The 27409-nt window shown below is 36.6% G+C and overlaps 1 protein-coding gene across 1 annotated transcript in view; it reads right to left on the reverse strand.

The window, feature by feature from the left end:
• Positions 1 to 27409, reverse strand: part of CNTN3 (contactin 3 (plasmacytoma associated)) — a 256281-nt gene that overhangs the window by 96097 nt on the left and 132775 nt on the right. The window contains exons 5-10 of the mRNA XM_011937219.1: positions 13407 to 13610; positions 12097 to 12199; positions 11390 to 11574; positions 7814 to 7950; positions 6719 to 6848; positions 4139 to 4289 (exon numbers count right to left, since the gene is read on the reverse strand). Coding sequence (XP_011792609.1) covers positions 4139 to 4289; positions 6719 to 6848; positions 7814 to 7950; positions 11390 to 11574; positions 12097 to 12199; positions 13407 to 13610 — 910 coding nt within the window. The remainder of the gene's footprint in view (positions 1 to 4138; positions 4290 to 6718; positions 6849 to 7813; positions 7951 to 11389; positions 11575 to 12096; positions 12200 to 13406; positions 13611 to 27409) is intronic.

The raw sequence follows: 27409 nt of genomic DNA on the forward strand, positions 1-27409 counted from the left end.
AATCCTTTTTTTTTTGGAAGGAGGAGTTTCCCTCTTGTTGCCCAGGCTGGAGTGCAGTGGCACGATCTCGGCTCAACGTAACCTCTGCCTCCCAGGTTCAAGCCTCCCAAGTAGCTGGGATTATAGGCATGTAACATCACGTCCAGCTAATTTTGTATTTTTAGTAGAGGCAGTGTTTCTCCATGTTGGTTGGGCTGGTCTCGAACTCCTGACCTCAGGTGATCCACCCACCTTGGCCTCCCAAAGTGCTGGGGTTACAGGGATGAGCCACTACCCAGCCTCAGTTTATTCAGTGCTTAAGAAAATTATTTAATCCTTTGTTTGTTTTCTGATTTAGACCTTGAATGACACATATACAGTATATTAGCTTAATCAAAATGTATTTGCTGCCAGTGGCCTTTAGGTTAGGCTAGAGAAAGCTTTCATCTTTATCGTAAGTTTCTTATTCATCGACAAGTCTAAATTAGCCTCTTAAAAAAACTAAAAATCAAATACATTTCAAATTTTGTCACAAATATCCCAACAAAAAATTGTCTTATATGCTTGAATGCACCAATGAATTCATTTCTCCTTCAAATAAGATTGAATCCGCATTTTAAAAGTTGTAACAGTCCATGATCTAACAACCACAATAAATCTACCATTTAACATGTTTTTCTGATTTGGCTGAAGCCTGCAGACCAAGTCAAGAGGGAAAGATCCGGGGCTTTCATTACCAAGTAATGGCTGTGGCCACTCTGATTTCCCATGGACTTGGAGGAGATTCAAGTCCGCAACTTGTTCCATAATTGCTTCTAGCAGGCTTCTCCCTAAGTATCAAGGCCCTGGCTCATCAGTGATTTTTGCTGTTCAAAATGATAAAAACAAAATTCAAACCACAGATCTAAGGAGGATTGGAACACTATGGACCCTCTTTTAAATATGTTCCCTCTTTTTACAGGTATCTTCATATACGAAAGCTTATGATCTGTAGGGGAGATATTAGAAATACAAAGCAGAGTGTCAGGAGGCTTGAAAGGGAGAGAGAACTAACTATTATTACCATGAGACACTGCTGGGTTAGCAATTATTTTCCTTTCTCTCCTTAAAAACACACTTTCAATTTTTTTATTGGGTGCATTCCCATCCAGAAAACAAACAAAAGCAATAACAAAAACAAAAACAAAACCACCTGTATTTCTCAGTTTCTCTTGGAGTTAAATGTGACCAGGGAATGAATTTCTGATTAGTATGGTATAAGGAAGAGTGTTGTATAGGACTTCTGGGAAGACTCTTAAACAGAAGGAAGTGCATTCTTACTTCTTCCTTTCTCCTTGATGTTGCCTGGGATGTCACTGGGAGGCTGGCGCTAAAACAGTGGTTTTGTTTCACGAGTTGAGAGTGATGGGACAGCAAGACAGCAGCGCCTGCATTCCTTTTGAATGGAGAGTCCAAGTAGCCTTGATTGTCAGCCTTCACAGTGACTAACTAACCAATGAACAGCCAACCAACAAACAAAAAAATTCTTTTTCAGCCACTTTTACTTTCAAAATTTTATTTACAACATGATCTCATTCTTAGAGATCAGTATATGTATATGTACAAATATCAGGCTAAATCCTGATTTTACGGTGACTATGTAAGGAAGGATATATTATCTCTATATTATGGAAGAGGAAACGAAGGTTCAGAGGTATTACATAGCTGATCTAATGACACTAAATTGTGTTAAAAAATCTTTGAACACAAAAATGTCAGCAGTTATAAAGGAAGAGTTAACTTCCAGCATAGTCAAAATTAAATAGCTTGTGCCACAAATCTGTACTTGTATTGAGTATAGGTTAAAGTATTAAGTGGCTAAATCAGAAATTCCAGGTTAGATCCTGGAACTTATACATTTTTACCAGCACCATCACTATACAATGTGGATATAAATCTCTCCTTGTGTATCTCTAGCTAAATCTCTTAATCCTTTGATCCCCTTTAAAAATTAAGATTAAAAGCCTCTACCTACTATATTTGCTACTGTGCGACAAGTTGATTTAGTATTGTACAAAGCATTGATGTCCACGGGAAATAATCTCTATTTAATTCATGTATATTATTGAATCAATTAAAAAATTTTTGAAAACAAAAATGTCAGCAGTTCCATATGAAGAGTTAACTTCCAGCATAGCCAAAATTAACTAGTTTGTGCCATAAGCCCATAGTTGTTTAAACTGGCTTACAAAATTAAACTGCAAATCACTAATTAACCTCCTGTTCCAGAAATCTATTCTGTGCAGCCTAGCATTTGGCTGGATTGTGTCAAACCACTCAGTTCACAATTTTATCTTGTCATCCTGCTGTGTCTGCCTTTTAATGAAGGTATCTTTGGTTAAATACTGGAGGAACTACAGATTGTGCTGTTGTAACCAACTTGTCTAAATATACCTTTGGTCCTATAATCTAAAAGCCGTTCAACCTGGTCATGTGCCATCTGATGCTGTGATTTTAGAAAAGCAAATCCACATTTCTTGGCCTAAGGTTTTATTGTTTGTTTGTTTTCCTTTCATTTCCAAAGTAATAATTTGGACTCTATGACTTCAATGGCTGAGACCACCTCAAAGATTCTGGGCTCCCAGTAGCTCTGATAAAGCTTAGTGGTTATGTCCTAGAGTCAAACAGAATGGCTCCCAATCCTGGCTATGTGACTTCAGACAAATTAATTCCACTAAGTTTCCATTTTCTCATTACCTGCAGAAATATTTCAAGGTGATAATTCACGCAGTGTTCTGTGTTAAGTTTCCTACTGCTGTTATAAATGACCATAAACCTGATGGCTAAAACAACATCAATTGGTTCTCTTACAGTTCTGGAGGTCAGAAGTCCAGTATATGCCTCACTGTGCTAAAATCAAGATTCAGAAGGGCTGTGTTCCTTCTGAATCTGGAATCATTTTGTGCTCATTCAGGTTGCTGGTGGAATTCAGCCTCTTGTGGTCATGGAACTGAAGTCCCTGTTTTCTTTACTGATGGCCCCTTCCCCCATCTTCACAGCCAGCGACACTCATCAGGGTCTTTCTCAGACTTCAGGTCTCTCCTGCCCCTTCTGTGATTATGACAGCTCTCTGACCAATCCTTCCACCTTCCTCTTCCTCTCTTAAGGGCTCAGGTGACTACTTTGGGCCCACCCAGATACTCCAGGATAATCTCCTTATTTTAAAGTCAACTGATATGACTTCAGTTCCATCCTTAATTCTACCTGCAAATTTAATTACCTTTTGCCATGTAATATAACATAGTAACAGTTTTCCAGGATAAGGAGAGGGATGCTTTGGGGCCAATTATTCTGCTTATCACAAGCTCTGAGCATAATCCCTGGCAATAAATACTCAATAAATTGTAATAATAAATAACAAATAAATAAATAGTAAATTTATAATAGATAAGCAGCAGTAATAACCAATACATATGCTTACTTTCTGGCAGGTGTTTACCTAAGTGCTTTATTAATATTTATATACTTCATCCACATAACAATTCTTGACATTAGGCATGAACTGTTATCATTCCCACTAACAAATAAGGGAATGAGGCACAGTAAGATTAGGTCACAGCACTGAGCAAGTAAAGGCAAAAATGAAGATTTGAAACCAGGTGGTCTAGCTCCAGAATCTGTGCTTTTCACTAAGCTCATCCTGCTTCTTCATCTCAATGTTATAATTATAACCAGGAAACCAGGGATGCCTTTGCTTAAACTAAATACCAGTAGTGCAAAACTATTTGAGTACAGGATAACAGCAATATTTGTATTTCTTTGGCATGTGCTGTTATTATATATCCTTCTCTTCTTTGTCCTGGGATGTGGGTCTGCTTCTGGGACTGACATTCCTTCATCATTCTGATTGAGTCTTCCCAGTGATTCAGGAAGAAAATTCTTGTTAAAAGGAAGTATTCTGCGTGGGAAGAACTTAGATATATTTTCTGTGTTTAGATTTCAAAAAACTGAATACTCTTACAAAGGTATCAAAGAACAAAAATACCACTATTTTAATTCTTAAAGATCTCACATGCTACTGAAATGCTATTTTGTTTCATTTCATATTTAAAACCTATGTTGACATCAGCATGGAAAGTGAGAGGAAAGTAAATGACCACTTTTCTGGACATCAGAATACCTTTCATGCTCCTGCACGCTCACGTCCCCCTTCTTCCAGGAAGAGCGTGCCCTTGGGGAGGCTCTGGGTTTACAATCCAAGCTGACCAGGCTGCCCACCTGCACCTGAACCAACTTCTTCATTGGATTCTTTGAAAAATCCGGAGCAGAAGCTGAGAAGTGAGAAAGGAGAGAAGGAGAAGTGGATCATTTACAAAATTTCTTGTCAATTTTAAAGGCCCATTTTTACAGTTTTAAAAGTTTTCTTTACATTCGGGGTGTCGGTGCTTGATTTACTTGGCTTACTGTGTGCCACACACAGGATAATTCATGCTATTATGTTTTCTAGCAAGTCTAAATCATGAGACAATTAGTTTATACAGAAATTTTTAGTTTATGGTGAAGATTTAAAGTAGCTCAGTCATGCGTTTATTAAATAGAAGGAAAACATTTGGTATAGAATGTTTTTAAATGTTAGCTCCACGAAGACAGGAATGGGGTTGTCTCTCTTGCTAACCTTTAGGACATAGCACTTAGTACAGTCCCTAGCATTCAACAAAGCTCAGCAAAAGCTTTGAGAACAGAGGCTAAGCACTGCATTAATATTCTCATACATATGCATGTATCAAGTGCTATGATAAAATGTTCAAACTGTTAGGTTGAACTTCCAAACTGGGAAAACATAATATTATGCACATATTATTTTAAATGCTATAATATTGCATGAAATATAATAATGTGCAGAAAATACTACATTTGCTAATAATTCATGGGATGTTAATCCTGAAACAGCATTTGAACATTTAAGATACATAATATTGTATCATTTGAATGAAAGGGTATGTTAATTTAAAAAAATCACTCTTCCTTTTACTGTAAATGTGAAAAACGTTAAAAACCTAGTGCATTTCCCAAATAGCTAACGCTGTGTCTTTTGGCAAATCCCAGTGAATATAATTTATTTATTTGATCAGTGGAAATCTTAGAGTGAATCATATTATGTAATTATATATTTGATTGTGGTGAAGAAAACATGGCATCCAGAGGTTGCTGGCCTTAAAAATTAAAATCCTAAAAGAGTGACTTTTGTTAAAACAGAAACTTGTTTATATTTGAATACAATCTTTTGTTTACGCACCTTGTATTTTTTCACACACAACAATCCCACACAGTACATTGAGTAGGGTTCCACCCAATTTAAAGACTGATAAACTACGGCTCATTAGGTTAATTTATTACAATAGAATTGCAGTCTTTCAAGTTAAGACTTATATGCAAACTCCTCCCTCTTTTTGTCATAATATACTACTTCTCTGTCATGGATAACAGCAGCCAGATTTTCAGTTGATCATCCCTCCAGGCATCAGTCCTCCTGGTACAGATGATACATTTCTAACTGCCAGGCACTAGAGATGAGAGAGTTACTTCCCATTAAACCAGGGTTTTTCAATCACTCTTGACATATAACATTTTGGGCTGGATAATTATTTTTTGTGAGAAGCTACTTTGTGCACTGTAGGATATTTAGCAGCCTATCTGTCCTTCAGCCACAAGATGCGAATACCACATACTGGTCCTCTACCTCCCACACCAACCAAAAATATCTCCAGACATTTCTAAATTTCCCTCAGGGCAAAATTGTCCCTGGTTGAGAAACACTGACTTAAATCATGCAGGGCCTTATCACTTGCTGACCATATGGATTGGTTCAGAAACAAGTATTAACCCAAATCAGGCTATATGGGGCCAATGGCATGCAACACTTTGACTTCCCTTTGAGCAATTAAGACAGTCGTCTTTCTTCCACTGGAATGACTGTGGTAATAAATTCAATTTGTTGGGAAACATCATATAGAACCTGATAATGGTGATGATATTTGAACGCTGGACCAAATTATGCTGAAATCCAAATCCTCCATTTTAATAACATGGACAGATGAACAAGCCCTCCTGTTCCTCCTCCCTTCCTCCCTTCCTTCCATTCATTTGTGCTATGCTATACTATGCTATGGCGTTTTGCTTGGATTTTCAATCATTTGCAATGTAAATGTTCTTCTGGACAATTGCTTTAAACATGACAGAAAATTTTCTTTTTCTCCTATACCTAAAGTACAAGAAGAAGATCATCTATGATTTCAAGCAGTGGACCTTGGACAATGAAAGCCTCAATGTGCCCAATGTGTCACGCTTCTAACAGAGTCACTAAAGGCAAAGGCAACTCTTTTTGAATCAAATATGATTGACTCAGATTTTGGTATTTGCTATTAGGGACCGGCAACAGAGAACAGCAAAATCACTTATTCTCCTAAAAGGCTTTGCTTAGTTGGTAATACTGGAGGTGGATAAGGATATCTTATGCCAATATTTGATTCCTACTGTAGATTTACTTAACCCTTGGTCCTCAATTCTGGCCATAATTGCTGCTTTTCCTTAGAAACTGTTAAAAGGTATGCCTTGATTAGAAACTGAATGATCATGCTGTAATACTGTAGATATTATTAGATGTAAGAACCTAATGTGAAAAGTAAACATTACTGCTTCTGGAAACAATCAAGGATTTAAGACAAAAAATTAAGAGGAGAACAGAGAAAATCAGTCTTACCAACAACTTTGAGCTCAGCACTGGAATAGACAAGGCCATGTTTGTTTTCTGCTATGCATTGGAACATGCCAGAATCAGTCACACTTAGGTTTGATATTGTAAGGGCACCGTTTTCTATCTGTATTCTCTCCTAGATGATAATAAAAATGTCTTTCATATAAACAAACGTATCACTTTAGAATAAAAATGAACTATCATTTCACTCATACACAAACTTCCTACATTTTTCTGAGAATATTAGACAGGCTGGCTTGAAATTTAACCTTTTCCTTATTTTAAATGTGAAAGACTAATTTACATAATAGTCACACAGTAGAAGTACGAATTAACATCCTTCAGTCCAAAAGTATACCATAAAATAGATAACAAAGCAAGAGGTAAAATATGAAACCATTTTACTTTTTCCCCTACAGTTAAAGTTTCTTAAAAATGTACCGTGACTTTAAAAAATGTTTTATGAGGTTGATTTTTATCCCATCAGTTGGAAATGTTTTTACTATGTTTTTTCAAATCATGCAAGTTAAAAACATTATAAAATCTGTGGATTAGAAAGGTTTCTGGGAAACACATATATTTACCAGAGTTTCTAGGTAGTATGAAAGGTTAGGTATGGAAATTGAAAGAACATAATTGACTTAGTATACAAAAAAAGGGCAAAAATTACATGGCTTGAGAATGAGAGTGATGGAGAAAATAAGTACTTATGTAACAAGGTAACCAAGTAATAGATACATTCATTCTCCAGAGGCCACACCAAGTTGTCAAACAGGAAAAGGAAATTATATCCTAAATTTGATTAAAGTAAGGCCTTCTCTAATTTCAATACCAAAAAACAGTAGATTACTTTACAGACTAAATTCACACCAGGACTCTTTCCCAGTGAAATGCCATGCTGAAACGCTCTCCTCACTGGCAGACTGGGTACTTGATTTGATATTTTTCCTCCTCTACCACTGCTTAGAAGTAAAGGAAAGTATGTAAACTCAACAGTTTATTTTGGTACTAGGGACTAAAGAAAGCATCTACTAAACACAAAGTGAGGAAATGGTGGATTTACCAGGCCTCTAAATCCATTTTCGATCCATGTTACCTTACCTCTAGCACTAAGGCTGCTCCATTTTTCAGCCATCGGTAGGAGGGCTTGGGCTTGCCACTCGCCCTACATTCCCAATAAAGACTGTCCTCCACGGCTGTTTCCACATCCTTTATGAGTTGAACCCAATGGGGCTTTGCTTCAATGAAAGAAAAAGAAGAAAATAAATTTTAAAACACCCGGCAAATAAAGTGTATTTATTATTTTATTATCTTATCTGGATTAACAGAAATGGACATGACTATGAGTAACAGATTGAAGTGAGAACAGAGGCTAGAATTATATTTCATTCACTAAGTATCTACTCAGTGAATGTATGAAACATTTCTACATTTGAGGATGGATGTTGTAATCTGTTATTTCCTAAGGCAAATTAATTATATGCTTTCTCTATTATCAAAATTCTGAGCACTGTATTATATTATTTAGACATCTATTAGTAGACAGTAATATAGGTACACAAAACTGATTTTGCTTTCCAAGTGTAGCTTTGAATCATGAGATCACAACTGATGATAACTTAATAAGTGAATAACAGCATACATTGTTCTTAATTATGAACTAAAAATTAACATCCATAGGAGAGAAACTTCTATAGCTGAGGAAAAAATATTTTCCACAAGTTAGAAATAACTTTATTAAATACAAACCAGTGAGTATCTTAAGAACCTCTGAGTGAATTAAGATCAAAGCAGGAAAAGATGGATAAGTTGGTTCAACTTGAGTCATGTGATTTTTTGCCAGAAAAAGAAGTAACTGACGCAACTTTAAATTATGTATGCAAATAAGTTCCATCAAGTGGATTTATCATTTTCAACTTATGCTTTAGAGGGTATTTGGAAAATTCATTTTACAGATGAAAGCATTGTACTACTTACAATGAAAGTCACTTACTATACGCAGTATATCCAGCCAAGTCTCAGCTTGTGTTTTAAATCCAAAACTGGGAGGTGAGATGTCTTACTGGTTTCACATTGCATTATGTATGTGATGTGTACTGTGGGATTCACATTTGCATCCTCCATATGGAGAAACAGTTTATCTATTTCCATTTAATTGCAACCATGGGAAGATTTGTCTTTCCATTTCTAGCTCATAAAATTGCTTTTTTTATAAATGAAATTGAAATGAAACTGTGGCTATTTAGCTTTTACAGAAAATGTATAGGTCTAACTTTTCTCTTTTGTGTGTATGTGTATATACATACAACTTGCTCAGTATGAAGTGTAGTTCAGTACCAAATCACTTCCCTCTATATTAAAACACATTTTCTTTTTCTTTCAGGAATGATCAGCCTGAGAGGGAATATGACTGTGAACAGACTCACACATCAGCCTCTTATAGAGACCCAAGTTTCTAAAAAAAAAAAAAAAAAAAAATCCCACAAACTTCCCATAGTAATACTCTTCTTCCCCAAACGGGAGGATAATTTGCTGGACTAAAAAATCCTGAAATCATAACTGCCACATCAATTCTGATTTCTCTCCTTATTCCATCATATGAGATGCAAACATTCTATAGACTATTTTTCACATGAAATATTAGAGCAGATAACCAGAGAACTGCATGGCATCTACTTAATATACTAATGTTAAACAGAAATTGCAAGGCAACTTTCATGAAATGCTTTATGGCATTAATTTCTGATTTATATTTTAGGTATGTATCATATTACCTACACAATGGACTAAAGCAATAGTCTACCTCTTTTACTAAGTACAGCAGACACTGTTGGTTTTCTATTGTGCATTCATTTCCTCTCTTCCTTATTCCTAAAATAACCCCAATTGTTCATTCAATTGTCCAGTCTTCCATCACCTCACATCGTCTGTAGAAACATGACATTTTTCTCTGTTCCAAGTGAAGCACTTAATTGTCTAATCTAATTTCTCCTTGGCAGTGACTGGTTTAGGAATGAAAATGTAGCCAGTGAGGTTTGAGCAGGGGACTTCTAGATATTTCGGAGAAAGGAAGGATGAGTAACAACTGATATGCTAGTCACTGCTGGCAGCCATTTTGTGATCATAATGGAAACTAACATGCAGAAAAAGGAAAAAAAAATAGACAAGGGCAGAAAAACTGATCACAAAGAAACTGGGTTGTGGCCCGATAAGGTAATTAAATGACAATTTAGCTTTGGATTTCCTTATCATATGAAGCATACAATTGTTTATTATGTATACAGGGTTTCTGTTATATACAGCTAAAAATATTTTTACTGAAACATTAATACAGTTGGAATATCCTGTGTGTTCCCATAATGGTCATCTTCTTATCCTAGATCACATGGTGGTTGCGCAGAAAGAAGGAACTAAGCTAGAGTATGAGAAATGCTTACTTGGCTTTGTCAGGGCCTTAGAGCTGGATAGCCACATGGGTTAAGTGCTTGCTCACCTATTTCCATAGAATCCTAGGAACCCAAAGACCTTGAAACCTGGGTAAGTTCTGTGCTATACATTCTAAACTAATCATGCAACCAGATGGGAGAGTTACAAAACAGAATGACAGATGCTACCAAACAATGCCTCCATTTTGTTTCTGACAGATCCTAAAATCTTACAATATAATAACAAGTGTTAATCATGCCAGAAGTAATGCACTGGTAGACTTCATATTTTTCAAGGCAGGAGGGATCCTAAGACCTATAATTTCAATATTTCCATTTGCAAACTTTTCTTCCTTGCAACATGCACATATGCTATCCAAGGATGTATTGCAAGATGTTTCAATTTCCAGTTTCTAAAATAAATAGAAATAATGCAATTTACCTTTCACAAGAGTGGTCAATTCCCACTAGTTTTACAATGTTTCTAATTATTAAAGGGCAAATATATATTCACTGAGCTGAATATATATGTCTCCATATATTTTATAAGTCCATTTTGTAAAATTATATATTTATTCTTTCTAAGCCATGTTTTCATCAAAAACTCAGTTTTCTTAAAATAAGAGGTTTGAAAACAAATTTCATATAAAGGCAACCCAATTTGTCTAAATAAAGGTGACATTATTATTATTTCCTTACCCAAATTGAGCAGTACATAAAAAAAAAAGTGATTAGAAATTAAAGGCGGCAAACAGAGTACAGATACATTTTTGGAAGGGATAGAGTAACACTGAAGAACTCAACAGGAGCCAGAGTTCATGTGGTTTGTTTAATACAGTAATTTCAACTTTTCCCAAAGGGCAGATTTTTTTTTTCTCTTTACTAGAGGTAACAAAAAAGATACAAAACCTGTTTTCTAGAGGAGAAGACAGACAGAAGAGAGATCTCTCTCCAATGTGTTTAAGTGTGTGAGAGGTTATTCTTAGGAAAAAAATATGAAACATTTCATCTTTGCATGAATCACCTTAAAATGCAAAATGAGTATACATTCAACTTCATTACAAAAATTTATTTCTTTTTAATACCCCCCTATGATAAATGTTTATCAACAGTTAACAAAATGTTGAACAAAATGTTTAATCAACAAGTTGAACATTGGGATTCTGCTATAATCTCTCACCCCTAAACAACAATATTTTATAGATGAGAAAGTAAAAGCTAAAACTCCAATTTGTCCAAAGCAGATGCTCACCATAGTAAGTGAGACGCCCTCTAGCAACATTTTTTCCTCGTGAATTCTCAGCAATGCATTCATAGGAACCTGCATCTTCCTGTTGGAAGTTGGGGATTTCAAGCACACCATTGAACTTCCTTAATTTAATTTTGCTGGAAAATGGCAGTCCATCACTTCTTCTCCAATTAATCTGAGGTATGGGACTAAGAAGAAAATTGTCAAGTTTGTTTGCTGTTGTCTGGAAGCCTTTTCGACTTGAGAAAATAAAGCTTTTAAGATGGAACAAGAAGGCACAGGATTTTAAATGCAGAAAACCACTTCCAACGGTCAATTATATAAACCGGATAAAAGGATTTAACTTAAGTCTTTAAGTTGATATTTTAATAAAATACCCTTCATTTTTCTTGAGTCAATTCATGATTTCGAGAAAAAAGCCTAATACAGACCCACTATATTAGATTACAGCAAATGAATAAGGAAAAAAAAAATCCACCAATTTATTTTATGAAATTAGGCAGGCAGAGTAATTCTCTTCAAATCGACTTTAAATATTAAAGTTTCAAACTAAATTTTATATATGCATTTCCCCTGCATTTTATTTTTCCTTTGCCTCAAAATGAAAGTAAATTTTAGAAAATAAAAAAGAAGAGTCTTTCAAAAACCATCCTGATTTCTTATAGCAACCTAATATTTCAGCACATAGGAGTAAATGTTATAAAACTTACTTTCCAAGGGCAAAACATTCCAATTTCACAGTCGAACCTTTTGCTGCTGGAAGAGTTTCTGGAAACTGAACTTCTATTTTAGGTTCATATTCACCCATCACACCTATAAATCCACAATATAAAGTTAATCATTTCAACATTTCCTTTGGAATTGCCTCGTTTTCCTTAAATAAAACTTTCTTTTGCTCCATTTTGAACCAGGTCTTCTAGTGATTTCAATTAAATAAAATTTAGTCTATGCAGCTCAGATTCCCTTTTAAACAGCCATCAAGTTGTTGATGAAACAGATTTTTTTCTTTAATGATTTTTTTAGTGGTGCTTTTTAGCCTATAACAAAATATCCAGAGCTTTAAAAAACCTGAACTAACTTGGGTCAAACATGCAATATTAATAAACATTTAAGAACTTTGGATTTGCTGATTCATAGGTTACCACGTACAGAGCAGTTCCAAGAAAACCACTAAGTCTTTTACATTACACAAAATGGGAGGCTTGGAAATTGTGTATTCAATTTTGACATTGCTAGTCAAACTGAAATATATAATATATTATTGCTTCCTGAAATTTCCCTAAAGAACAAAAATTATGGCAGGGAATTTACTTAATGATACCCTGGTAGCAGAGATACCAATCTTAAACTTATTAAATGGCTCTCTGGAGTTAAGAAACAATGACTTAATAAATGGGAAGGGTCAAATTCAATTATAGCTGACTGGAAAAAGTGCTTCAATGCTTTGTGATCACAGCATTATGCTGTAGCAGATATGGTTTTGTGTAAGTGGGTCAACTACCCAGGCTTATGGATCTGCTTCCTCGGCAGCTCATAGACTCCCCTTAAACAGCCATCAAGGTGTTGATGAAACAGATTTTTTTCTTTAATGGTTTTTTTAGTGATGCTTTTTAGCCTATAGCAAAATATCCAGAGCTTTAAAAACCTCAAGCTGGCAAAGGTCAGGATAGGTGACTTCATGGGAGTCAACCTGAGCCCTGGGCTCAGAAGGGTCTCATGCTTGGTTTAATAGTTTGCCATTGCTGTCTTAAAATTCTTAATGACTTCTGAACAAGGGGCCACTTATTTTTATTTTGCACTGGTCCCTGCAAATTATGAAGCTTGCCCTGGGTAAGAATTATGCATAAGGACGTATGATTTATCAAATCATTTTTGTAATTATACTCATAAAATAATCTTTGTGCCAAAAAACATGAAGTGATAATTCTTCTCGATGTACTTTATACATTTTCCCAATTGCTTTTGTTTGCAGCCTCAGCACCATTTGCACTCAGAATTGCACTTGGAGAAGTTTCATTACCATCAGAACGTAGCACCAAAGGAGTTGGAGAGCCCAGCACTCGGGCATTTGTCACCATACTTGTCACCACACATGTGTAATTTCCCACATCCGACGGCTCCACCTTAGATATGTAGAGGTGTCCTGTCTCCTGAGACACAAATCTCCGACTATCTTCTTCAACAAACGATGGGTATTCATTGAAGATCCAAGCATATGACAGTTCTAATAAAATTGTTGAAGAGAGAAAGAAATTCCATCAAGGACAGTTTTCCATTGTGTCCTTAATGTATCTATACAAACATCAACTTTACTTCCAAGTAGTGCTGAGTGTTTTTGTTGCAGGCCATGAGGAGAAGCAGTTAAGTGAAATAACTCTCCATGTATTCTTTATTATTATGGAGGATACCGTTGATTAGCATCCTGGCGGGGCATTTACTGTCATCATATCTCTGCTTCAGACACCTTCTAACAAGCTTCTCTGGTCTTGCTCAGTTTTAATTCACATCTCCATCCTGCCTGTAGCATGATATTTCAAAATTAACAATCTAATCATGTCAATTCCTGACATCAAACTTTGCAAAGTTCTTTAACCTCTCAGGCATAATGCAAAATTGCTTAACCTGAATATGAGGTCCTTCATGGTTGAGGTCCTTCATGGTTAAGTTCCTGCTCAAAACCTTAGCCTCTGAGAATCCCCATGCTCTCTTTGGTCCCTGAGTCTTTTGCACATGCTGCTTCTGGGGCCTACAACTCCTGTTGTCTCTGTCCTGTCTTTGGCTTTCTGACTTTCAACACCAACTGCAATCTTTGAGATAACCTTCAAATGGTTTTCAAAGCTTGGTTCCAACATCAGCAATCACCTCCTCAAGCGAACTCTTCCTTAATCCTCCTTCTCTGGGTTGATGCTCCTATACAGAGTAATTCTAAGCTTATTTCAACTAAAGCACTTATCAGTATGTAACATTCTACTTACTTGTCTGTTCTCTTATCACTTGCTAAACAAGAGATGTTAGTTTTTATTTCACCTGCCCTTCTCCCTCCTCCAAATTAGCAAAATGAAACACCCAAAGGCATTTAGTAGGTCCTCAATAAAGATTCATTCAGTTAGTTAAGGATACAATTATGCTACTGACTAACATCTATGTAAAGTACAGTATGAGAGTTTTCTTGAACTTTATGGCCAAGGTGAATCAACTTTCTGCAAATGAACCATTGTTCTTTTTTTGTGTGTGTGTGTAATAATGAGGACTAGATAATAATACGCCGCTTTGTTCTGGAGGCCCAGGTTGTTCAGCGCCAAGCTGAGATTTAAGCACAGTTACCGTGGTTGGTTTATTGGCTTCCTGCTTTCCTGAGCCCTATTATCTCTTAGTTGCATTAACTCTACTGTATTGATTCATTACTGTAGTGCTTTCCCAAGAGTTTTTTTAAAAAAAAAAAAAACTTTTGGAAAACACGGAATCAAAATAAATTTAATGAATAACAAGTTCAAATATATTTAAGAGATAATTCCAATGGTGAAGGTCTTTCTTTTTGGTAAAGGGAATAGTAAATCAATATGCAAATAACAATGAGATAAGGAGAAGGGTTAGATGAGAGCTCCCATGAGTTTCAGAGGAAGGAAAGGTGCCATTCTTTCATGGCTGAAGAACAGGCCTTCAAGGACAGAAGAACACCCCAACAAGAAGGGATAAAAGCACTCCAAGTAGAGTGAAGAACATGGGAAAAGGCCAGAAGAGAAGAGAACGTGCTAAGGACCTAGAAGAAATAAAACATGATGACTGATTCCCAATCACAATGCAAATGCAAATGCTTGATGTTTCCAAAAAGTAGCAAGCCAACTGCAAATTACACAGACATCCAGAAACACTGGTTTTAACCTCACACTGATCTTTAAATCATGCTGTCATATTGGTATAATGGTTCATGAAATTTCAGTCAGTCATGTGGTAAGTTGTGAGCTCTAAAATCACTTATTGGGTTGTATGACACAAATGTATCTCAAACATTAACCCTATGGTTATTCTCATGCCTACCCTGATGATGCTTTTCTCTTGCAATAGTATTGAATAAACCATAGAGGAAAATAATACTAGCAAGGTAAGTTGAATTTGCTCTGCAGTTGTTAAAACTGGCAGCTGTAGTAGCAAGAGCCCTTCAGGGTCTTCCTGTTGCTCTTAAGCATCCATTTCCACCCCAACATTCCCCAACTCCTGCAACCTCACTTTGCAGTAAAGGAGGGAAAGCAATCTTTCTCTGCTTTCCAAAGTGTTCTACACATGAAACTAACAAGGTTGTCCTTCTCCCTTTTATCCAGCCAGATATCAACTGCTCTCCAACACAGTAGGCCTTAGCAGGGCATTAGGGATAAAAAGTCAATCCTATTAACCCAGTTTATACTAAAACAAAGGTTTATAAAAAGAAGTCCGATTCAGAGTCAGAAAACCTAAAATCTGGTGAATTCATGTAAGATAATATTATACAGTAATGAGAATGTATGAACAATAACTCCATGCAACACTTGGAAAAAAATCACAAATATAATTCTGATTGAAAATGTTCAACTCAAAATATTTGCATAACTCCCTTTATAATGTGTATTTTAATCCAAAGGTTAATATTATTGATACTTAAAACATTATTATATTGTTATAGAGATAGTGTGGTGGCTTTGCCTGTATGACACAATAACTGATTGGTAGAAGGAAGGAAGCCAAAATTAAAATCATTTTAATGCTGCTCCCAAAATGAGCATGAAGTAGATATGTACAAATCAAGGTGTAGACTGGTGTAGACATGGAGGTTCCTCCTTAGGTTTCACTTCAAGAGAACCTGTGGCACAGAATACAGTTGACTGATGGCCTCTACTTGCTACCCCAGGAGGACTGTGGCCACACAGCTCCCTGTGCTGCTCCTAGTACTGAACTGGGTGGAGGTGCTAATGCTGGCTCCTTCCTGCCCCATGAAGGATTTCTCTAATGGGCAACTTTGACTCAACATTTTCACAGCTTCATTCCCCATTTTCACTGTTACAGCATCCTCAGAACTGTGCTGTAGTCTGACACTCTTCCTAAACAAGTTTTTCTCCCCAGTCTTTGTTCACCGACATGGGACCTGACTTGCAGTCTGAGGCTCTCTGCCCATTTCCGCTCCTTCACCTTTTTTCCTTTACGGACACTTCTCCAGTATTTTTCAATAAGTCTGATCCTTTAGTCCCATCTTGGTGTATGTGTCTCAGGGAATCTGAACATGGGGTTTCTGAAATTGAGTAACAGTCTCTACTCTGCATTTAAAATTGCTCCTCCCCCTTGAATTCTGAGAGAATGCCCATTTTCTTTGACTTCCTTTCCTAGGGAAAACTGTCCCTCTTCCCAGTTTCCATCGAGATAATCCCCTCATGTCACTCCCATTCTTCAAATATGCAAACTGACTCCTGATTGATTCTTGGTACCTGTCCTCCAGACAAGTGAAGGCAAGACAGTATCCCAGAGAAAAACAGTGTGAGGCTACTCTGAGATCCCCACTGAAGAAAATTCGCCATTTACAAATTTCACCAACAAAGAAGAAAATATTTCACCTTCTCCATTGGTCAAAATGCTGTGCAGCCATAAACCTTCATATAAAATTTGAAAACAAATGGCAAGAAGCTTCTCTTTTGCAGAAGTTAGGATTTTTGCATTCTTTGTTTAGGAATTAGTGTAACTGGGCAAATTAGGAGGTCTATCTCAGAGTGGTATACTAATATCCCTTGAATTACACTGGGCTTACATTCTTAAACAACCACCCAATGCAAAATTTCAGTGATCCGAATAAAACTGTCCAGAAAATACACATCCTATATACTTCATAATATTGAAAGCCATTTTAAAAAATGGTTTTATAAACACTCCCTTTCTCTTTGTATCTCAGCAGCACAGTATGCATAATTTTATATTAAAAGCACAATGGTCTACCTATTGAAATAATATGTAAATGAATAATCCAATGATCTTCCTTCACCAATTCTCCCAAACACAACCCCAGAAAATCAAGAGAGTAAAGATCCTTGACGAACAATGAAGAAAAACTAACTCTAAGGTTTTGAGCTTGGAAAAATGGAAGAAATAGGAAAACTAGGAGAAGCCACTCTGGGGCTAGAAAAAGGTATAGTAAAAATAGTCTTTGAGACTCAGACAGAGGATCTAGACACAAGTGTTCAATGAGTGGCTGGGAGATTCAAAGGTAAGCTTAAGAGAGAGTCTCGGCCTAATACTGGTGGGGTAGGCAGAATAACTGTCCCCAGAAAAAGTCTACATTCTAATTCCTGAAACCTGAAAATATGTTACTTGACATGACAAGGGGGAATCCACAGACATGATTAAGTTAAAGATTATTTGACAGGAACAAACTTGGATTATCCAGATGGGCCTAATGTAAACCCAAGAGTCCTTGTAAGAGAGAGGTAGGAGGGTCACAGTAAGGGAAAAGGAAACGTGACCACAGAACCAGGTGTCGTAGTCACAGAATAACATTTCAATATGCTGTGCTCTTGGTTTGAAGATGGAGAAAGAGACCATGACTTAAGGAGTGCAGGTGGCCACTAGAAGCCAGAAAAGGCAGAAAAACAGATTGTCCCCTTGAAACTCCATATGCAACACAGGCCTGTCAATTTCTTGATTTTTGGCCAAGTGAAATTGATTTTGGACTTTGGACCTCCAGAACTGTAAGAGAATAAATTTGTGTTGTAGTAATTTGTTTCAAGAGCAATAGGGAAGTAATGTACATGGCAAAGGTGATTAAATTAGATAAATCTTGCTGGGAATTAAGGTAGGTCCACTGTAATCACTGGGGTCCTTAGAAGGGAAAGAGAGGGGCAGGAGAGTCAGAGAAGGAGGTATGACTACACAAACAGAGACCTGAGCCATATAATCACTTGCTAGTGACCAAGAGCAAAGGAACATGGGCAGTCTCTAGAAGCTGCTGCAAAAGGGAAGGAAATGGATTCTCCCCTATAGCCCCAAGGAATAAAGCCCTGCTGACACCTTGATGTTAGCCCAATGAGACTTGTGTTGGACTTCTAATCTACAGAACTGTAAGGGAACAAACGTGTGTTGTTTAAAGTAGGGGCGCCTAACCCCCTGGTTCATGGACCAGTACTGGTCTGTGGCCTGTTAGGAACCGGGCCACACAGCAGGAGGTGAGCAGTGAGCAAGCAAGCAAAGCTTCATCTGTATTTACAGCTGCTCCCCATTGCTCACGTTACCTCCCGAGCTCTGCCTCCTGTCAGATCAGCAGCAGCATTAGATTCTCATAGCAGCACAAACCCTACCGTGAACTGCACATAGGAGGGATCTGGGTTGTGTGCTCCTTATGACAATCTAATGCCTGATGATCTGTCACTGTCTCCCATCAGCCCCAGATGGGGCCATCTAGTTGCAGGAAGACAAGCTCAGGGCTCCTACTGATTCTACATTATAGTGAGTTGTAGAATTATTTCATTATATATTACAATGTAATAATAACAGAAATAAAGTACCCAATAGATAAATGTAACATGCTTGAATAATCCCCAAACTCTCCCCGACACCCACACCAGTCCACGGAAAAAAAATTCTTCCACAAAACAGATCCCTGGTGCCAAAAAGTTTGGGGACTGCTGGTTTAAAGCCACTAAGTTTGTAGTAATTTGTTATATTGGCAATAGGAAATTAACATAAATAATGATGATAGCTAACAATGATCAAGTGTTTATTATATGCCAGGTATAGTGCTAAGTGCTTTGGCTAGAATTTTCTAAAACAACAACAACAACAACAACAAACAGATGAACAGAGACAGAAAAAAAAAAAAGTAAAGAAAGGCTGTAATTGGAAAGTCTAAAGAAGAATCAGATTGTATTTAATACGATTATAAGATCAATATAATGTTGAGGTATTCTAAAAGAGGAATCAAACTACAACCCCCAAACAAATAAATTAGTGATTGATTACTTTTTACGAAGATTCAGACCCTTGAAGACATAGAAAAAAATCAAATCTGCATTTAATAGTTGTACACTGACATGAGAGGTATGCAGAAATTTGTAGCACCTATCTTTGTTTATAGACTTTCTCTTTGAGATGGAATGAAACATAACTTTTATGTCTTAGAGAGAAGAGCTACACTGACTTTTCATTTATTGCCTCCATGGCTATGTTTATATATATATGTACGTATTTATCATTCTGACTGAAAATATTTGAGAATAATGTGATTTATGCATTCTCAATACAGTTAAAAAATCTACTATAATACTATTAGAGTTTACTTATCATAAAAATCTGCATTTGCAATAAATGTTAATTATATCAAAGCAAAATCCATATCAAGTCAGCATTCTTTGGAGATTTCTCAAAATCATTTTATGTACTATGATAAATAAAAAGCTGTAATAAAAATGATAATTTGATCTATTCAAACAAGCTAGACTTTACAAAACCTTTCACAACCTCCTGTGTAAATCACAAGCACATTATGCCAAACGATTTGGCCAGTGGGCTTTCTATTAACAATTCTAAGTGAATACTAGGAATATGAATTTTTTTTAATTCAAAAGCCAAGAAATTTTACCAATCAAAGCTATAAATTTAAAAAATGAAGTCCTGAAACTCTGCTTCTAAAAAGTAATATGTGATGAATGACATTCTGCCTCTAGCTACATTCCTTCCCTGGTCACTTAAGTATAAGACCAGTCAATTTAACATGAAATATGTCACTCTGGTGTTTACCTGGAGATACATTAATACATATAATACTGACATTTAAGTTTTATTTGTAGTTCCATTGTAAAATTCTATTATGAAGCAGATTTAATCCTTCTATAGCCACTTTCTAGAAGAAATTCTGTCAAACAAAATTGCTGTTAGGCAAAATTGTAAAAGTAACTTGGGCCATTTTCTGTGATGCCAACTGGGAAGTCTGACCTACTTTAAAACAAAGCATATTTAAAAGTGTGTGAAAGCTTACTTGATGTCATTCAAGATTTTTATCACCAATTCATACAATCAGGAAGAGAATTTTGCTCTGATGCTTACAAATCGCATCACTTTGGTGGAAAGTCTGGGATGCAGTATATACTCAATGATCTAAAACAATGTAGAAAACTTAGGATAATTTAAGGTTCAAATAACACATAGTCAATGGTTAGGATTGAAGAGTCTGTACTGTAACGCAAAAGACATCTATCAGCATGTTTAACATTTTGCTGCATTATCTTTTCAAAGCTGTATTTTAAGTTGTTGCTTTATGGATGACACTATTATATATTGTCTGTTTCCTTGTTTAGACTATAAATGTCTACCAAGTCTGACTTGTAAAGGTCCTAAGATAAGGAGAACAATGACCAAGGAGGAAAAACACTAAAAATGCTATTTCCTTTTTCCCCTCATATTTTAGGGCTGGTTCTAGGCCAGAGGTTAGTGAACTATGACTTGCCTGCTTTGTTAACTAAATATATTGGAACACAATCACACTCATTCAATTACTATTGTCTGTGGCTGCTTTTATGCTATTAGAGAAGAGTTAAGTAGATGTAAAAGAGACTGTATGGTTCATAAAGCTTAAAATGTTTATCTGACCTTTTAAGAAAAGGTTTGTTGAACCTTGTCCTAGGTCAGTGATATCTAGACATCAAGTTATGAGCTTGACAATCCCTTAACTGTCTTATTTTATTTTTTTCCCCTCTTGCCTTTGTAGGGTTGTCATGGTGTCCTAACTCCTACACGAAGCTTCACAAAGTTCATGCTAGGCCCCTAATACTTTGGTACTCACTATTTCCTTTTTCTCTCTCTTGTTTTAGTCTCTGCCTTTAGTTGAGCATATACGAGCCATTTCCACTGGGTAACTGAGATAATAGTTATCCAAGAGATAACAGTTTCCTGAGATACTATTCCACTATATTCAGTTCTACCACACTTTCTTTCAGGAACTGACACCAGTGGGTACCAGCATCTTTCATCATATTGTGACTCCACAATGTATTGCCACCCCTTATCTTCACTTTTGTTTTTCTTTGAGACAGAGTCTTGGTCTATTGCCCAGGCTGGAGTGCAGTGGCATGATCTCAGCTCACGACAGCCTCTGCCTCGTAGGTTCAAGTGATTCTCCTGCTTCAGCGTCCCAAGTAGCTGGGATTACAGGTGTCCACCACCATGTCCAGCTAATTCTTGTAGTTTTAGTAGAGATGGGGTTTCGCCATGTTGGTCAGGCTGGTCTTGAACTCCTGACCTCAGGTGAACCACCTGCCTCATTGTCTTCATTTTTAATGCTTCTGCCAGGGAAGCATCTTTCCTATCAAATATCTCTTTCCTGGTACCATGGCTGCTGCTATTGATATAGCAGTGTTCTTCAAGCGCCCAACTACAGTGCTTACCTTCATATCTGTAAATGCAAAAAATGTGAAGAGCAACTCTGGAAGCTATTTGGTATTTTTGCTTGCATGCTGTATCCTTTCTTTTTCTCATGAGGAATTTTTTTAAAGAGAACATCCCCTCTCCCATCTTTAGCTGAAGTTCTTTCGGTGGGACTGACTATCCTTCACTCCTTGCTCCAGAGACATCTCAAGATGAAGAAGTGTAATGATAGGACCAAATTCAGTGACACTCGAAACAGGATGCCCAGCAATGGCTTGGGTAGGACTGAAGAGAACTAGCAACAGCACTGGCAAGACATTTATTGACCTCCTTCCTTTGGCAAGGCTGCTAAAGAAGCATGGCATTGCTAAAGAAAGGAGTTTAAATTTTCACAGCAGAGAATGTGACATCGTGAGAGCTGGATAGAGTTATTGCAATATTTTATGAAGCTCAGACAATGCCCTCATGCCACAGTCTCAAGCTTGCAGTTCCTGCAATCTCCAGCTTGTACCTGGACTTTCTGGTACAGTGATGAGACTCAAGAAATGATTCCCAAAATGACAGCACTGGCACTTCAGATAGAACGAACTAGGAAATATAAAGCACTTCTTCTCTGCTTCCTCATTTTTAGTATCAAAATGCACCTTCTCCAAAGAGTTCAGAGCCCCTGAAAATGTTAGAAAGCAATCTTTAGATTAGCTCCAAACCAAAATGCTGTCAACACTAGATGTTTCATTGCCAAGATCTGCTTTGTGTGCTGAAAGAAAGTGCTTTGTAATAGCACATTTTGCACATAGCCATGCTTGATACAATGTGCATTTTGGTGTGCAGATCTTAAATTTATGCCAAAGCCCTGTTGCCAGACTGGCACTTTCCTCATTGCTTATACTGAATAGCAAGCATTTTCTATGACTTCAGTGACAGTAAATAACAATTTCTTTTTCAGTTCAGTCTCGGAGACGATAAAGAAGCCTACAGCTCATGGGAGTGCTAATTGTAGACAATTATGATTTGATTGACCTGCCTTGCTATTAAAATGATATGCAAAATTTACACTGCCCTTGCAAAATGGAAATTCTCTTTAGTACAACCTAACTATGGAAAACCCATCCTTTAATGAATCCAAAGGTAGTGCTTCTGGTTTATCATTCCCACACCAACTCTCAGAAGCTAATTCCAGAGAGGGGCTTCATCAGGTTGCAAATGATACAAAAGAACCATACAGACAGGGAAAATGTGCAATAAAATATCTGAAATAATTAAGGGCTAGTGAATAAAGGTGCTGCATCACAATAACACTGTCCATTCCACATTACATCTCATTTTCTTTTATCAAAATTTAAACTCTTTCCTTTAAGGAATGTCATGGGGGCTTTATTGTTCTCTTCTTGCATTATGGGTGATTTTTAAAAGCTTAATGAAATGTCCACTTTCACTGGTAAACAGAAATGAGGTCATTAGTAGAAGATGAAGTCGCCCTGCCAAATCACAAGGGTCTTCTTACCAGGGACAATGAATGACTCCTTAGAAAGCTGGAGAAATCGTTTTCTCTCTCTCTCTCTCTCACACACACACACACACACACGCACACGTGCACACGCATGCACAGTACTACTATTGACCATTAGTAGCACATCAAACTATTCACCAAATAGAGTTAAAAACCATTTAAAAATCTTATTTTAAAAGGAATCTTTTACACTTTCTGAATGATACTTTTTCTGAATCAGTTAAAATAAGTGATGGCTTCATTATAAATTGCACTATTAAAATATTACAGAGCCACCTGACATTTAAGAAATAGTGTCTATATAAGTACTTGATTATGAAAGGATATGCAATTATGTCTGGATATGCAAAATAAACATGAAAAAAATGCCCCTAGAAATCAATAATCAAAAGTAATCCCAGTCTGTTTTTCAAATCAGTAGGGCTCTATAAATGCTAATTTCTTTAGGCACAAAAGGATATGCTGGAGACTTCACAGCTGTCTCAGGTTCAAGTCAAATATAGATAGTAGTTTTACAGGCTTTGAGAAAAGTGATAGAAAAGAGTAATAAAAATAGTGTTTGTACTATCTCAGTAATAAATATATATATTTACACATACATTTCTTCCTAACCCCCTACACTATCTTTCCAATCCTTGTCTATCTTGGCTATGGAGATATGTCCAGGAAAAAAAATCTATCACTCTGTAACTCTGTAGAAATGTCTTTCTAAGCCTGAAAAAAGAACTGCAACAGTCTTTCTGCAATTTTAATAATTTAGCTAAAAAAAGCCCTCCTGATGTTACAGAGAAATATGCATGAAGAAATATAAGGTTACTACTCAAATTCAGATTTCAGTTAAAATTCTCATTTGTTTAATGTTTGAGTCTTAAAAAACTTTAAAATAGTATTTATCGGGTGGGAGCGGTGGCTCATGCCTGTAATCCCAGCACTTGGGGAGTGCTGGCGGATCACCTGGAGTCAGGAGTTTGAGATCAGGCCGACCAACATGGAGAAAACACATTTCTACCAAAAATAAAAAATTAGCCGGCTGTGATGGAACATGCCTGTAATCCCAGCTAACTGAGAGTCTGAGGCAGGAGAATCGCTTGAACCCGGAAGGCAGAGGTTGAGGTGAGCTGAGATCCTGCTATTGAACTCAGCCTGGGCAACAAGAGCAAAATTCCATCTCAAAAAAAAAAATAAGAATAATGTTTATCTAGAATTGACAAATTATAATTACATATTTTTATGGGGTACAGTGTGATGTTTTGGTATATATATACAATGCAAAATGCTTAAATCAAGTTAATTAACATATCAACTAGCTCACATACTCACCCTTATTTTGTGGTGAAATATACTCTTAGCAGTTTTGAATTATATAACACATTATCAATAACTATAGTCACTATGCTGTTCCACAGATCTCAAAAACATGTCCCTCCTATCTAACTGAAATTTCAGACCCTTTGACCAACATTTTCCAATTCCCGCCCCCCAACTCCCCCCACCACCAGCCTATGGTAACCACCATTGTACTCTCTGTTTCTAAAAGCTTGACTTTTCTAGATGCCAAGTGTAAGTGAGGTCATGTGATATTTGTCTTTTTGTGCCTGGCTTTATTTCACTCAGCACAGTATCTTCCAGGTTCATTCACGTTGTCACAAACGACAGAATTTCCTCCTTTGTAAAGGCTTGATAATATTCCACTGTGTATATATACAACACTTTCTTTATCCATTCACCTATTGATGGACACTTAGGCTGAGTCCATATCTTGACTATTGTGAACAGTGCTGCAATGAAAATGGGAGGGCAGATATCTCTTCAGAAATGGTCTCTTTCTGTCTTTGATTGTAAGTAGTTTTTATGTTGACCAATTGGCTTATTTATCAAATCCTCCATTGTCATTATTTTACATTTGATACTTTCCTGTCAGTTGTTCCTTCTTTACAGTATACATCAATGCAATGAATAATTTCTGATCAATTAAAGACTTACCCCTGAATAAATAGGTGAATGCCCCTAATTCAGAGTCTGTTTCACAATTTCCACTAATTGGGAGTAAGGAGCAGTTAGACAGTGAGAAGTGAAAATTAGCAAGAAAATAAAACTTGCTCTTATTCTTTTCACACCCTGTTCTTATGAGCCTCCCAGAAATGATGCTGTTTATGTCATTTACATGATAGAAAAACATTTCAAGCTAAAAATAATTTCTAGTAGTAGCCATACTCTTCTTATTTAAATGGGTTTTCTTTATCCCTATTACATTTTTCAACACTCCACCTATTTATTTACCAGCACACCATTTTAAGTAACAGATGTGTGTTGAATTGGTCAATAAAGGTAGAGATGTAAGAACAGATGAGAGGCATCCTGATGTACCACATGTCAAAGGCAAAAATTTAACCAAGGAATTCTATAATACTGTATTTCAGTGCTATGCAGATCTCAGATTTTTTCTCTCCTTTTCTTTTCTTTTTTGAGACAGGGTCTCTCTCTGTTGCCCAGGCAGGAGTGTGGTAGCAGGATCATGGCTGACTGCAGTCTTGGCCTCCGGGGCTCAGGTGCCTCCCACCTCAGCCACCTGAATAGCTGGGACCACAGATGCATGCCATGATGCCTGGCTAATTTTCTAATCTTCTGTGGAGACAGGGTCTCACCATGCTGCCCAGGCTGGTGTCAAACTCCTGAGCTCAAGCGATCCGCTCACTTTGGTCTCCCAAAGTGCTGGGATTATAGGTATGAGCCACCACACCTGGGCCTTTTCATTTTTAAGGAGACAGTTATTCTAATTTGATTCTTGCTTTAATATAAAAATACTGAATTGATTGAATATTGGCTTTACTGTGATTTTCAAAATTACAGAACAGGAGTTCACTGAGGCAGATAGAGTTACAGAAATAAAAGCAAACGTGTCCTAATTCGACTTCAAAGCAGTGGCTCAGCTCATTTTTGCCTGAGGCAGAAAGCTTTCAAAGCTCATGCCATAGTCCTCAACTGGTAGAAAGGGTACTGGCCTTTCAAACCAAACAATATTTAACATAAACTAAATATGATGGTTCTATTTACAGTTATCCCTAAGCTGTAGTAAAGTTTACATTTACTACTTAAATAATTTTCTTTCTGTTTATATTTTTCAAAAAAGAAACAACTATAATAGAAGTTATAAGAGCACTGTCCCCCGACATTTTTTAGTTCCAACTATATTTACTGAACAATACAAGGAAATGCAGTGCAACCACCTGATCCCTCTTCCACACATTTTTGTAAAAAGCAATTCTAATAAAGGAAACGGGTCTCCTTGTGAAAAGAAAAAGCAGCAATCATGTGAGTATTCTTCCGCCAACATGATAAAAAGCTTTTCTTTCCAAGAAGCAAATATGTAGATCTGCAGTAAAAGAGCATTAGATTCTGCCTTGATCAAAGTCGAGAAAAAACTTACCTAGGAATTCTAATCCGTTTGACACAAATGCTCATTGATTCTCTTTCAGCTGGAGAAATACTGAACTTTATTTCTTCAACTAGTGATATAATATTATATTTTCCATTTATTCTCCCTAACAGTATTAAATTATTTTCCAAATAAATTCCTATTAAACAAGTTGTCCTGATGATTTACCTTGGTTTTTGACAATTCGTTTTCTCAATATTAACTGAGGTGATATAAAGATCTTTTCTGTCATTTACATTTTGGCACTTCATATTCTGTTACAAGTAAAAGCAACACATCTATTTTGGTTACTCTGTGGGACTTGAGTCCTCTGTTTCTAGACACTTTTTCTGTCTTTTCTCAGACCATATGCTGTATAGGGCTCTGGGAATTACTGAACTGCTCATATTTGTTTTGTACCACATTTTATCTCAACAACATATCTTCTGGGATATTTATAAGTATGTTTATTTCTTTCATCCCTTTATTTTATTAATTCAATTAGTTGATCTTCGGCTGGCATGTATTGAGGGGCCTTTCTAGTTTCTGATTTGAATGTGTTAAATCACAGGCTATTTAGAGTGCCATGTTTTAGATCAAGCCACCTCATAGCTATATTTTATTTCTGTCACTCATAGACACTTAACTTACTTGGGCTCTGATAAAAATAATAAATTTTATCACTTCTCGTTAGAGAAGGATTTTCAAATGCAAATAAGCGAATTTT

Source organism: Colobus angolensis, unplaced genomic scaffold (genome assembly GCF_000951035.1).
Source record: "Colobus angolensis palliatus isolate OR3802 unplaced genomic scaffold, Cang.pa_1.0 Scaffold160, whole genome shotgun sequence".
NCBI lineage: Eukaryota > Metazoa > Chordata > Mammalia > Primates > Cercopithecidae > Colobus > Colobus angolensis.